The sequence below is a fragment of the Schistocerca nitens genome, chromosome 2, assembly GCF_023898315.1.
Source record: "Schistocerca nitens isolate TAMUIC-IGC-003100 chromosome 2, iqSchNite1.1, whole genome shotgun sequence".
Taxonomy (NCBI): Eukaryota; Metazoa; Arthropoda; class Insecta; order Orthoptera; family Acrididae; genus Schistocerca; species Schistocerca nitens.
Window position 1 is genome coordinate 631,543,678 of NC_064615.1, and position 13,592 is coordinate 631,557,269.

Here is a 13,592-nt window from a genome sequence, read left to right on the forward strand (position 1 = left end):
TATCTCTAGAAAATTAAGCTAAAATGGCTCATAAAACCATATTATTAATTCTGATAATGCAAATATAGCTATGTACATCAACCACATTTAGGAAAATTTGTTTATTCAACACAGATAGTTGATAAAATTAATGCAAAGTTCAGTGCCTTTTATTTAGTGAAATCTTATGTTGCTTTCACTTGTAATGTGTGCTTGTTACAGGTTGAGAATTATGGGGAGTCTGTCATCCATGAATATTTTTCTACGACAGGAGATAGATAGAATGCAACGAGTTATCAAACTGGTGCGTGCTACACTCAAAGATCTCCTGTTGGCTATAGAAGGCACAATCATAATGAATGAGGTATGCTGCATATTCTGTACCTACAAAAAATGCACATAATAATTATAATTTTGCCTCCAAATTTTATTTTCTCTGTTAAGTACCCTTATTGGAAGTTTTGTGACCTTAAAATTACATTGATGTACATGCAAGCATGTATGCATGTTGGACTGTCTGCTTATTACTTCTCTGTAGCACCTGGGAATAACTGTTACCTATTTACAAAGCTGGAGGGGACTATGAATTCTGTTAAGTCCATGTATTTAATGTGTGCAGTTTCTCACAGAAAGTGATTAACAGTCTAGTCGCTCTGCAACTGTAGGTGGTATATATTACTATGATATCAGGTTAGAAAATATTTCAATCCATTCTTCTCTAATTTTATGTTTTTACTGCCTTCACCTATTTATTGAAAATAATTTACCATTCAATAGAGAATTTGGACAGAATATAATTTCCTGCTTTTTCTTTAGAGTTCATGTGCTTTGAGGTACACTGAACTGCATTAAACTACCAGCAAAGCTCTGACATTTAATTTTCACAAATAAATAATCTAATTCAGTGTAAAAAAAGGCATAAAAATTATTGCCACTACATTGCTGTATCCCTTCCAAGATCCATTACATTGATACATGACTGTAGGCAGGGATTTGGAACCCTTTATCTAGTGCAAAATAAGGTTTTCCAATTTCTTCTGGCTCTATAAACTGCAGCACAATCTAAAACAATTAATAGGAACAGAATGTGTGCATTTATAAAAGATAAAGTTTTCTTGTTTAAAAGGAGAACATATTAGGTTCAAAAAGTTTTCTGAATGTATCCTATGCAAATTCAAATTATCGAGAGTAATGCACCATGCCCTCATGTTTGCTTAGGGTCCCAAGAGTGTTAGTTCTAAGCATTATTAGAGACTGTGAACAGTAATTAGCAACTAACTAGTGAATGAGCATTAAATGTGTATTTACTAGTTACCTGAAAACACTTTTTAATTATGACATCATGAGTGAACAGTAAAGAAGTGGAACATTTCCCAGTCTATCTCTCTTCAGTCCCTGAGAAAATAACTAATGCAGTGTAATCCTGATTATTCATATATGAATTATCCCAATTGCAGAATACCTGTACATCTAAAAAATATACATAAATAAAAATAAAAGACATGCAATATTTTTCTCTAGCAAACAGCAATAAACAACCCACCTTGTGGTAATAAATCCCGCTTCCATTGTTATTGGCCAGCATGTTCTACTTAAATTGGAAACAAACTCAGTTTTCTGATGTTAATTGGTGTGTAAGTGTCAGTGACGCAAGTTAAAAGAAATTTGCAAAAGAGATGACAGAGAAATAAAAGAAACATGTGTTGACATTAAAACAAAAATTAGAATTAATTGAATGATTTGAGAAGGGGAAACTGCTGCAAAACTAAGTGCTGATTATAGTATTGGAATGCTGACTGTTTGGGACATTAAAAATAATAAGCAGAAAATACAGGATGTTGTTGGGAAATGTGATTCTTGTTTTGGACAATCTGCATGAAAAAGCATGAAGAGATCTACATTTGATGAATTAGATGTTGCCCTTTTGCAATGGTTTAGCAAAATTGAGCAGAAGGTATCATTGCTTCAGTTGTGATGTGCACCAAAAAAGCAATTTTTTTCATGAACATTAGAGAGAATTTAATGTCTCATCTGCATCACTAACCAGATTCAATGTCATGGGATTTGTGAACTTACTATGCAAGGAGAGCAGTTTAGTTCAAATGTTGTGGCAGCTGATTCATCTCGAAAAGAGCTCCAGAAATTTGTGGAATAAGATAATTTTGCACCAGACCAAATTTATAATGCAGGCAAACATGGTCTGTATTGGAAATGTCTGTCAACCAGAACCATTTCTTTTGATGAAATTCATGCTCCTGGATATAAGTCATCTAAAGAATGCATTATAATTTTGTGCACTGGTAATGCTTCTATGAACCACAAAGTGAAGCTTCAAGTGATTGAAAAATCAAAAACACCCCAAGCATTCAAGGATATCACATCTAGGGATCTCCCTGTGCATTATTAAAACCAAAAAGTTGCATGTATGGATAGTGAAATTTTCAAAAACTGGTTCAACACTCATTTTGTACGACAAGTTTGACAGTTTGTAGATTAGAAAGGCCCCTTCATATCCCTGTAAGAGGATTGTCACGTCTGATGATGGTCTCGTCTTAACTAAGCTTTTACCTTCTTTATGTGACTGCCATTATACAGCCAATGGACCAAGGTGTAATTGCATTGGCAAAATGGCACTTCTGGGCTGGTCAACTGACAATACTAGTTGATGAGATTGATTTGATGGCTTTCTCAAAGAAATTTATAATTCTAGATGCTACATGCATTGATCATGGGGGTTTTGAAGATGTCGATGATGAAGACTTGACTGACTTGATAAAAATCAACTCATATGAACCTGGCTTCCAGTACATGAGTGTCGCTGAAATTGTGACTGCTACTGCACAACAAAACAGAGAAGAGGACAGTGTATGTGAATGTGGGGATGAAGACAGTGACTTTGTAAGTCATTGTAACACACTTCTAGGCTATATGGGCCAGAGGGGGTTTCAGTACAATGACATTACGGCTGCAAAAAAATTCGAAATTCTGTGTAAAAAAATGTCAGCTCCTCTCAGAAACAAACTAACATCAAAGACATTTTAAGAAATAAACAGGTCTACAGTATCTATTCACAGAACTTGGATAAAATTTTGAACAAAGAATACATATTTGAAAATATCTTGATTACCAGTATTTTTCAATTATTCATGCATCTTCTTCCCCACACTAGCCCAAATAATTAGGAGCATACTGTAGTTCCAAAAGTCTGTCTTTCAGCAGTATTAGAATTTTGCCTCCTGATGCTAAGTACTAGCAAGTCATTCTGTCTCTTTGTCCTAATTACAGGACAATAGGACACCTAATTAGGGCACTCTCTGACAAGAGTATTGCCCATCAAGAGAAAGTACAAGAATAAAATAAATTGCCCAATGTTGAGAAGCTGTATAATTGTATTGAAGTTATTATAGGATAATTATATTAAACATATTTGAGTTGTCATTAGAGATATAGTGATTTAGGCTTCATAGATAAAGCAGAAGAAAAAAGTCATTATATTATCTCCTTTGGCAAATCATCCCAATGCTTTGTCAAGTGATCATCAGTTGTTGGTTATGGAGATAGTTTAGAAGCCTGAGTTCTCCTTGCTCCCTGTCTCCTCTGTACAGGCCCCTAGACCTATCACTGACAAGCAACTCACTCTCAAGTTGGTGAGTAGTGATAGGTCCTGTACTTGCTGGAGAGGGGACAGTATGTGTGGGAGATAATAGTACTTCAGGTACCTTTGTTTTTTCTGTTACGTGTCTGATAGTAGCCTGCTTGACACTTTGCCATCTGCACGTCTCGTAGACATTTATTTGCTTGGCGCCGGCAGCACTACGTAGTTTGGATTACTTGGCTTGTCGCCGGCCGCTTGTCACCTTTCCGATGGTGAAAAGCTTCAAACACAAGTATGGTGTCTCAGAACGAGCCTGCGTGCTTTAATTATCCTGAAATCCTCTATTTTGCTGCAATGTTCCACAAACTTGAATTTTCTTTTCAAGTAACTTCTCTGCTCCACTGTTATAATAATCATCCATGCAGAGGTGATGCCACTTTCCATCACAAGGTGACAATAGTTCCATCACTGTTTTTGCTAAAGGCTGTCCAGCACCGGAATATATCTTGAATGAGGAAATGTATCACTACTCAAATCACACAGTATCTGAATGAGTATGCCGTATTTCGTAATTTTCGACAGATTGTAAACTTTAAAATTTAACCGTCCAGGCCATGGTATCATTCCTTCATCAATTGAGATGTTTTGACTTAGATTAAACGTTTCTTTAAACTTTTTGGAAAAATAATCAATTACGAATTGCACTTTGACAAGCCGGTCAGCATTATCCGGTTTATTGTTGCTGTCGGAAAAATGTAAAAATGATCATATTTGTCTGAATCGTTTAGGGGACATCATTTTGCGAAATGTCAGTGTGTCTTATCAATGGATTCATTGACCAAAATCATCAGTCTGTGCTTTTTTTACAATTCCCATAAGGATAGCAAGCCAAAACCATTTCCTAAGTTTGGGTCCCATAACATCGACAAATTTGGCATTTTTTTAATGCAGCTTCCTTCTATTGCAATTTTGACTGTAGCACTTGTTGGTTTTGTTGCTTATATATTCAATCAGATTGTTCCCAATATATAACTCTACAATATCCTCGACACTCTGTGTATCTTTGGGAAATATGTTTGCACCCGGGGATCCTTCAAATTTATTATTGGTCCTCGGTAAATCAAAGTCTGACCACTGTGCACTGTCTTCTTCACCTAATTCAGCCAAATCAGTTGGCAACTGTAGCGTTCGTCGAATTCTTCTTGGGCGTATTTCACTATCTCCCTAAGATTCTTCTTCACTGTCATTTTTTTGATATCCATTGTCTTCTTCCCAATCAGCCAAGTTGTCCAGAACATCCGACAAGATGTCCATGCATTCATCGTAAATAATCCTATTGTCTCTTTCGTCCACCATGACGAAAGGGCACAAGTACTTATAAAAACAAAAAACTTGTGTATAACTTACTGTTACCTAAAAAACACCACCAGAATGCAAAAAATACTAAAGTGCTGTTGCTGGCCACTGCGCGATACTATACTCACAACACCACTGTGGTGTCACCGGCCACTGAGTGATACTATGCAGACGACACCACTGTGGTGTCGCCGGTTGTTGACCGCTATTTCGTGCACAACACCACTGTGGTGTCGCCAGACGACATAGTGTTAACACATCCATTCACATCCATTGACCACATTCAAGGAGATTCCCAATTGCTTACTAACAGCAACTAACTTATCTTGTGTCACAAGAAGAGCACTCACACTGTGAGGCAGCATTTTGTGTGGTGCAATGTTTTTCAGAGCAGTAAGTGAATAATAAGCTTGCTCAATCTCTTTTAATTTCAGGATCTGTTTTGCTATAAGCTTTATAAATTCCCTTTAAGAACTGAAGTAATTAACACGCAAGAAAGTGATTTTTGTTATAACAAGATAAAAATATGGGATAAAATTTTCTGATTTATTGGTGCTACTTGTAACTTTGAATATAACTTTTATTTTGATGAGGTTATGCTCACTAACAAATTTATGAAACAAAACTGAAATAATTGCAACATACACTTTCAAATACTTGCTTAGGACAAACTGATGAAGTAGAAAAAGGTGAAAATAATGCACTAATTATGTAAGCTGCTTCACTCCGGTTAAGGGAAATATGTTATGAATGACACTCATAAAATTCTTATAATTCCCAAAAATATGCCTTTATTCATGTGTACACTAAGTTAGAAAAATGAGTAAGGATGCTGTTGACAAAATTTGAACAAGGTCCATCTGAAATGTTCAGAGAATGGTCTCAGAAAATAAAGGATACAAGAGTTACAGACAATGTACCTTCACTGAACCTCAAACTAATCACCAAGCTATTGGGAACTGTCAACAAACTCTTCTTGTAGAATCACTCAAGTCACTGTGGTCATGTGCAATGTTGGTTAAGCATAAGCCTTTCAGGGCTAATTTAAGATATCAAAACAAAAAGAGGCCTGCAGCACCAAACCTGAAGAATACGGAGAGTGTTGAAGAACAATCACCCTGCACTGAGGTATAAAGTTGAGCACACAGACATTGTGGGTACCAGTGCATGACCACACTGCTTCAAGCGATTCCACTAGAAGCATTTACTCAAAGTTTCCAACATCTTTACAACCAATGTCAGAAGTGTATTGTAGCTAATGGTAACTGCTTTGAAGGCCAGTAAAAGCATTTTGTTTGTAACTATTGTTTCATTTATTTTATGAGATGATCCACCAAATTTCTCAGATGCACTCTCTGTAACTATTGTTTCATTTATTTTCTGAGATGATCCACCAAATTTCTCAGATGCACCCTCTAGAAGTTTGTAGTTGATGACATACTACTAATGACATTTTTTGTAGCACTTAACATCTGAAAAAGCACAATATATCAAAACATACTTGACTTTTGATACAGTTGATGAAAGATAATAGGCAAACAACATCAACAGCATGTTTAAACAGTAGCTACAAAATTAGGGTCTAATTTTAACAGCAAATTTATCTGACACATGTAATATTATTTGTAAACAATTGGAATAATGGACATAAGCTTATGTATGTAAAATAAATGTCCCAAATGCACTGATTTTGTGATTAGCCAATTTTATTTCATTTTTTACACTATAGTCTGTTCAAAATTACTTTAGGATTGACAGTTACAATGGAAGTAATGGAGTGGGGTGGGAGGTGAGAGAAGCCCATGCAGGAGGCATGGACCACATTCTACCAATCCCAGGACACTCGTAGCTTCAGCAAGCACCGAAAATTGCCAAATCTTCACCCCACCACCACAGTACCTTCTGCTAGTGCTGTATTTTTAAGCAGCTTGTTGTCTTGTCACATCTTGTGATTTTTTTGTCATTTTCACAGTTGCAGGAGCTATTGTTACATTTATTGTAACTGTTATTTGTTGAAAGTTAGAAGTGGAAAGGTTATATGTAGTTCTCTTGGCCAGGGGATTGCCACACAAGATCAGTCAACATAAATGATTTGTACATTACATACATGCCTGCTTTGAGACTGAAAAGCTTAATGGTGGACCGTTGCTCTCTGTTAAAGTGTACGGTAATCGCTAGAACTGCTGCAGCTCTGAACGTAAACAAAAACACTACTCTGCAAATTGGCAAGGAAATATTCAAAAAAATGAAAGGAAGCTGGAAAAACATTGAAGTTTGAAACTGTTGGGGGAAAATATATAGACAAGCAGATTACCAACATAGATTATTTACTGACAATGCAATTTATCATCATGGTTATGATTATTATTGCACAAAGGAAAATCTGAAACTCACAAACTTATTGGTCACATGTAAGCAATCATGTCATTTCCAAGGCAGTCGCACATTATTGTTCACAGTTTTGCATGACCTAGGATTTCATGTGAATATTTTTGTGACCATTAACTGTTGATGAACAGAGAGGATATAGGTGTGTGGTTGATGCCAGTTTTTAAGACAGCTTCATGGCATGAATATTGATGGAGTGGTGTGGCTTGATGAAATGTGGATCAATTCTGGCCACTTGGTCAAGCAGGGCTGGGCAGATGACTCAAGTAAAGGAACAATGGCAATGCCTTCCAGAAGGGGGACAGACTTATTCTTTGTCATGCAGGCACCTCGCAAGGATTTCTCCCGAACAGAGACAGGAATTATCATGAAGAAATGAACCACACTAGTTTTACAGAGTAGTTCATAGAATCACTTATTCAGAATCTATGAAATCTGACAACAATTGTTCCAGCTAATGCTCCTTGCCATTCAGTTGTTTTTGACAAGGCACCTGCAGTGGCAAAGGAGGAAATGATTGTTTGGCTACAGTGGTGTAACATCAACATGACTGATAACCTTAGAGAGGAACAGTGCCTCTCAAGATTCCTTCAGACTGAACACTGTTCATGACGCATGGAGTCCTCCTGTGTTGAGACAGTCCAATGATCTGTAGTGCTTGGGACACATGAATATCAGTATGGCACATTTTGGAAGAGAATTAGTTATGCATGGTCTGGGATCCTTGACAGGTAGGATTAATGGAGTAGATTGAGAAAGTTAAAAGGAGAGCAGCACATTTTGTATTGTCACGAAATAGGAATGAGAGTGCCAATGACATGATATAGGATTTGGGGTGGACATCATTAAAACAAAGGCATTTTTAACTGTGGCAGAATCTTCTCATGAAATCTCAGTCACCAACTCTCTCCTCCAAGTGCAAAAATATTTTGTTGACGCCAACCTACATAGAGAAGAATCATCATCATAATAGAATAAGAGAAATCAGTGCTCACACGGAAAGATATAGGTATTCGTTTTTTCTGTGTTCCTCGAGATTAGAACAATAGAGAATTATTGTAAGGGTGGTTTGATGAACCCTCTGCCAGGCACTTAAGTTTGATTTGCAGAGTATTCATGTAAATGTAGCTGTAGATTCTAATTAATGATATGGTTATAATAGAGGGAAACATTCCACGTAGGAAAAATATATCTAAAAACAAAGATGATGTGATTTACCAAATGAAAGTGCTGGCAGGTCGACAGACACACAAACAAACACAAACATACACACAAAATTCAAGCTTTCGCAACAAACTGTTGCCTCTTTCCCTCTCATTCCCTCTTTCCTGATGAGGCAACAGTTTGTTGCGAAAGCTTGAATTTTGTGTGTATGTTTGTGTTTGTTTGTGTGTCTGTCGACCTGCCAGCACTTTCATTTGGTAAGTCACATCATCTTTGTTTTTAGATGTAGATTCTGTATGATCTTCATATATGGAACATGCAAAGAAAACATGGTCTATATCTTCAATAGATTTGCTGTTGCAGACACATTAGTGGTTGTTCACAACACTGATTCTCAACAGATGAGCTGGAAAACTGCTGTGATCTAATGTAATTCTTGCTATACTTATGATGTATGTCTGCTAATCTTCTCTTTTTGTCTAAACTATTTATTGTCCATGTTTCACTTCCGTACATGGCTACACTCCATACAAATACTTTCAGGAAAGATTTCCTGACACATCTATACTCAATGTTAACAAGTTTCTTTTCTTCAGAAACGCTTTCCTTGGCATTGCCAGTCTGCATTTTATGTCCTCTCTACTTTGATCATTATCAGTTATTTTGCTTCCCAATTAGCAAAACCTATTTACTACTTTAAGTGTCTCGTTTCCTAATCTAATTCCCTCAGCATCACCTGATTTAATATGGCTACATTCTATTATTCTCGCCTTACTTTTGTTGGTGTTCATCTTATATCCTCCTTTCAAGACACTGTCCATTCCATTCAACTGCTCTTCCAGGTTCTTTGCTGTCTCCAACAGAATTACAATGTCATCGGCAAACTCAAAGTTTTTATTCCTTCTGAATGGATTTGAATTCCTACTCCAAATTTTTCTTTTGTTTCCTTTACTGCTTGATCAGTATACAGATTGAATAAAATCGGGAATACGCTACGACTCTGTCTCACTCGCTTCCCAACCACTGCTTCCTTTTAAAGCCCCTCAGCTCTTATAATTGCCATCTGGTTTCTGTACAAATTGTAAATAGCCTTTCACTCCCTGTATTTTACCCCTGCCACCTTAAGAATTTGATAGAGAGTATTCCAGTCAACATTGTCAAAAGCTTTCTCTGAGTCTACAAATGCTAGAAATGTAGGTTTGCCTTTTATTAATCTGTCTTGTAAGATAATTCATAGGGTCATTATTGCCCCATGTATTCCAACATTTCTATGGAATCCAAACTGATCTTCCCCAAGGTCAACTTCTACCAGTTTTTCCATTCATCTGTAAAGAATTCATGTAAATATTTTGCATCCATGACTTATTAAATTGATAGTTTGGTAATTTTCACACCTGTCAACACCTGCTTTCTTTGGGATTGTAATTGTTATATTCTTCTTGAAGTCTGAGGGTATTTAACCTGTCTCATACATCTTGCTCACCAGATGGTAGAGTTTTGTCAGTTCTGGCTCTCCCAAGGCTATCAGTAGCTATATTGGAATGTTGTCTACTCCTGGGGCCTTGTTTTGACTTAGGTCTTTCAGTGCTCTATCAGATTCTTCATGCAGTATCATATCTTCCATTTCATCTTCATCTGCATCCTCTTCCATTTCCATAATATTGCTTTCAAGTACATCGCCCTTGTATAGACCCTCTATATACTCCTTCCACCTTTCTGCTTTCCCTTCTTTTCTTAGAACTAGTTTTCCATCTGAGCTCTTGATATCCATACAAGTGGTTCTCTTTTCTCCAAATGTCTCTTTAATTTTTCTGTAGGCAATATCTATCTTACCCCTCACAATATATGCTTCTACACCCTTACATTTGTCCTCTTGCTGTCCCTACTTAGCCATTTTGCATTTCCTGTCGATCTCATTTTTGAGAATTTTGTATTCCTTTTTGCCTGCTTCATTTACTGCATTTTTATATTTTCTCCTTTCATCAATTAAATTCGATATATCTTCTGTTACTAAAGGATTTCTACTAGCCCTTGTCTTTTTACATACTTGATCCTCTTCTGCCTTCAGTATTTCATCTCTCAAAGCTACCCATTCTCCTTCTACTGTATTTCTTTCTCCTGTTCTTGTCAATCGTTCCCTAATTCTCTCTCTGAATCTCTCTGCAGTCTCTGGTTCTTTCAGTTTATCCAGGTCCCATTCTTTAAATTCCCAATTTTTTGCAGTTTTTTCAGTTTTAATCTACAGTTCAGAACTGATATCCATCTAATTTAAGTTTTAGAAATAAGAATATCTTGTTGTCCAGTGAGCTTATTCTAATAAGCATAGTATGCAACATTTTTCTTTTTGGAAGTCGTCATGTTTTTTGTCATACTTTACTTAATTTTGTATTTTTTATTGTTTATCCTATGTTATCTTGCATCTTTATTGGTGTAATTTCTTAACTTAACTGCCATGCTCTCCTTTTTTCCTGATGCCCATATTATCATGCCTTCCTCCCAAAATAACAACAATAAATCAAAGATAAAAACAGTAGTATTTTGTTTTCTGTTGCATAGTCACACACTATGTCACTTTTGGACTGTTCTCTGTGTCAATTTAGATGTTCAATGGAACACTTTGTCCAGGGCCTATTGTCTTGCTCAAATCATAACTGTCTTGATGTGGTGTCAGAAAATTGTCCAGGGACACTCCAGTGTCAGTGAAGTCAAAGTATTAACTTTTCTCTTATGCTTAATAATAACATCATGATCTTCTCCATCAATATATTTCTCTAGAGAGATTGAACTAGAAGTGATGTCACATATCCCTACAATTTGTTTAAAAATGCTAATTACTTAGTATTATGTAAAAATCAGCTGTATAATAGATCTAACATTTCCTTGAAGTGACAAATGCATCATTACAGAAATGCTTGGCCCTCTTTAACTCTTAGATTTCTATTTTAATTTGTACTTTTCCACTTGTATTTTTGAAGTGCAACAGATTTACTTGCATTCCTGATTGCTTTTACCTAGAATCAATTGAGCGCCAAAACTATCAAAGATTTAAAAACTTGCAGCTTCTCCATAATTGCTTGGATCAAGTGATGTGGCACTGTGGATAAAACACTGGACCTGCATTTGGAGCAATAGAGGTTAAAATCACCACCCATCTATCCAGATTTAATTCGTCTGTGCTTCCTTAAATTGCTTAATGCAAATGCCACAGTGGTTCCTTCAAAAAAGATGTGGCTAACTTTTGTCCCCATCTTTCTACAGTCCATGCTTAATCTCTGTAATCAATGGGATGTTGAACCCTAACCTTCCTTTATTAAAAAAAACTTAATAAATTTTTGTCCCTGTTTACAAAACAATTATTTTTAATTTTACAGGCACTTAGAGATGCATTAGATAATATTTATGATGCCCGTGTACCAACTACATGGAAAAGAGGTTCATGGGCTTCTTCAACTTTAGGCTTCTGGTTCACAGAGCTTCTAGAACGAAATGCTCAGTTTTCTGCCTGGATATGGGTGAAACGCCCTGTATCATTCTGGATGACAGGATTTTTTAATCCCCAAGGTATTTATGAATTGTTGAAGTAGCATTTTACTGAAATATTATTCATTTTATGTGTTTAGTGTGATAACTGCTGAGCAATTTATAAACTTACAGTCCTTGCATCTGGGGCAAAATTGCTTTCACCATCACATTAGATTAGTACACATATGATGAGCTTGATCAAAGCATTCAAGTGAATATTTGTGAGCCACAATCTTTTGTTTGTCTTTCTTTTATATATGAGTGTCTTTGGTTTGGTCATGTCCTGTCATGTTGTATGTGCCTTAGGTGTAATGTCTGTTCAATGTGTAGCTTGTAGCACTGAGTGCAGTAGGATGTGTGGGTTTATTTTAACATCAAGTGGTCTTATAAAGTGTCAAATGATATGTCTGCCAGTGTTCTCAATGCAAGTAATTGGCAAAAATGTTCATGTGACTGAATTCTCAACAGTTTATGGACCCAGGTATCCAAATAATTGTCACTGAAAACAGTTAAGAGATCAGGAATAATGTGTTACTATTTGAAGTCCAGGAAATACTATTGTTCAAAAGAAAAATTGTTTTACTTGACAATGATGGTGTCAAATTATTTGACTGATGTGCTGAAGCTAAAAAGATGTGTGACCTATGGAGATGTGTTTGCAGTTGAGGATGTGCTCATCGAATTATTGGCAAAATATGCTCAGAAGCAGTACAAACAGAAATTACCACTGTCAAGGAAAAATAATTCTTACTGTTGGTCCATATTTATATTTGCACATAAAAGAAACAGAAATGACAGGGGACATATGGCAGAAACTGAAGGTGTTGTCTGTGGCAAGAAAGAAGTTATTTGTTATAAGTGCAAAAAGCCATGGCATTTTAAAAGTAAGAGCCCTGAGAATGAGAAGAATGATATCAGACAAAATAGAACCTCAAACATCTTCAGTACAGTTCTTTTAAGTGGGTCTTTCTATGTGTCTGCTAGTGTGCATCTCACAGCAAATAAAAGTTGTAAGAAGAATATAGTGAACAATGTTAGCATGCATAAAATGGTGACAATGCATCAGACTGAAATCCCTGTTTTATGCTCTGAGGAAGCTGATTTAACAGCAGTAGTTGGAAAGACTTTCTGTGATATCACAGTGAAAAATGTTGTTTTTTCTCCAGAAATAACAACACATTTAGTATCTGTAAGCAGATTGATTGAACAAGGAAACCCAGTTGAATTTAGTGGTGGTCAAGAATTAGTTGCAAGTGTATATCTTATAACTGGTGTTTATAAACTGAACATTGACAAGAGAAATAATCTTTTAGGAATGGTTACTGCATCTAGTTTGCATATAATATTAGGCCATTTAAATGCAAAGGACCTTATAAAAATGAAAAATTGTCTCTTGCTGGAGTATTGTGTAAGGATATTAACATAAAATTTGTAAACAAAACTGTGTGGTGCTACCCTACCACAGTATTATTGCACCCGGCCTTCTGTGGCCATTATCAGAAATACACAATGATGTTACAGTAAACCAGTACAATGGTGATTTCAGAAAATGCATCACACTGTAAATGATTGCAAGACATTTTTGCAT

The 13,592-nt window shown here is 36.1% G+C and overlaps 1 protein-coding gene across 1 annotated transcript in view; it reads left to right on the forward strand.

The window, feature by feature from the left end:
* Nucleotides 1-13,592, forward strand: part of LOC126235215 (dynein axonemal heavy chain 8-like) — a 570,318-nt gene that overhangs the window by 511,006 nt on the left and 45,720 nt on the right. Inside the window, exons 42-43 of the mRNA XM_049943945.1 lie at nt 202-343; nt 11,854-12,043. Coding sequence (XP_049799902.1) covers nt 202-343; nt 11,854-12,043 — 332 coding nt within the window. The remainder of the gene's footprint in view (nt 1-201; nt 344-11,853; nt 12,044-13,592) is intronic.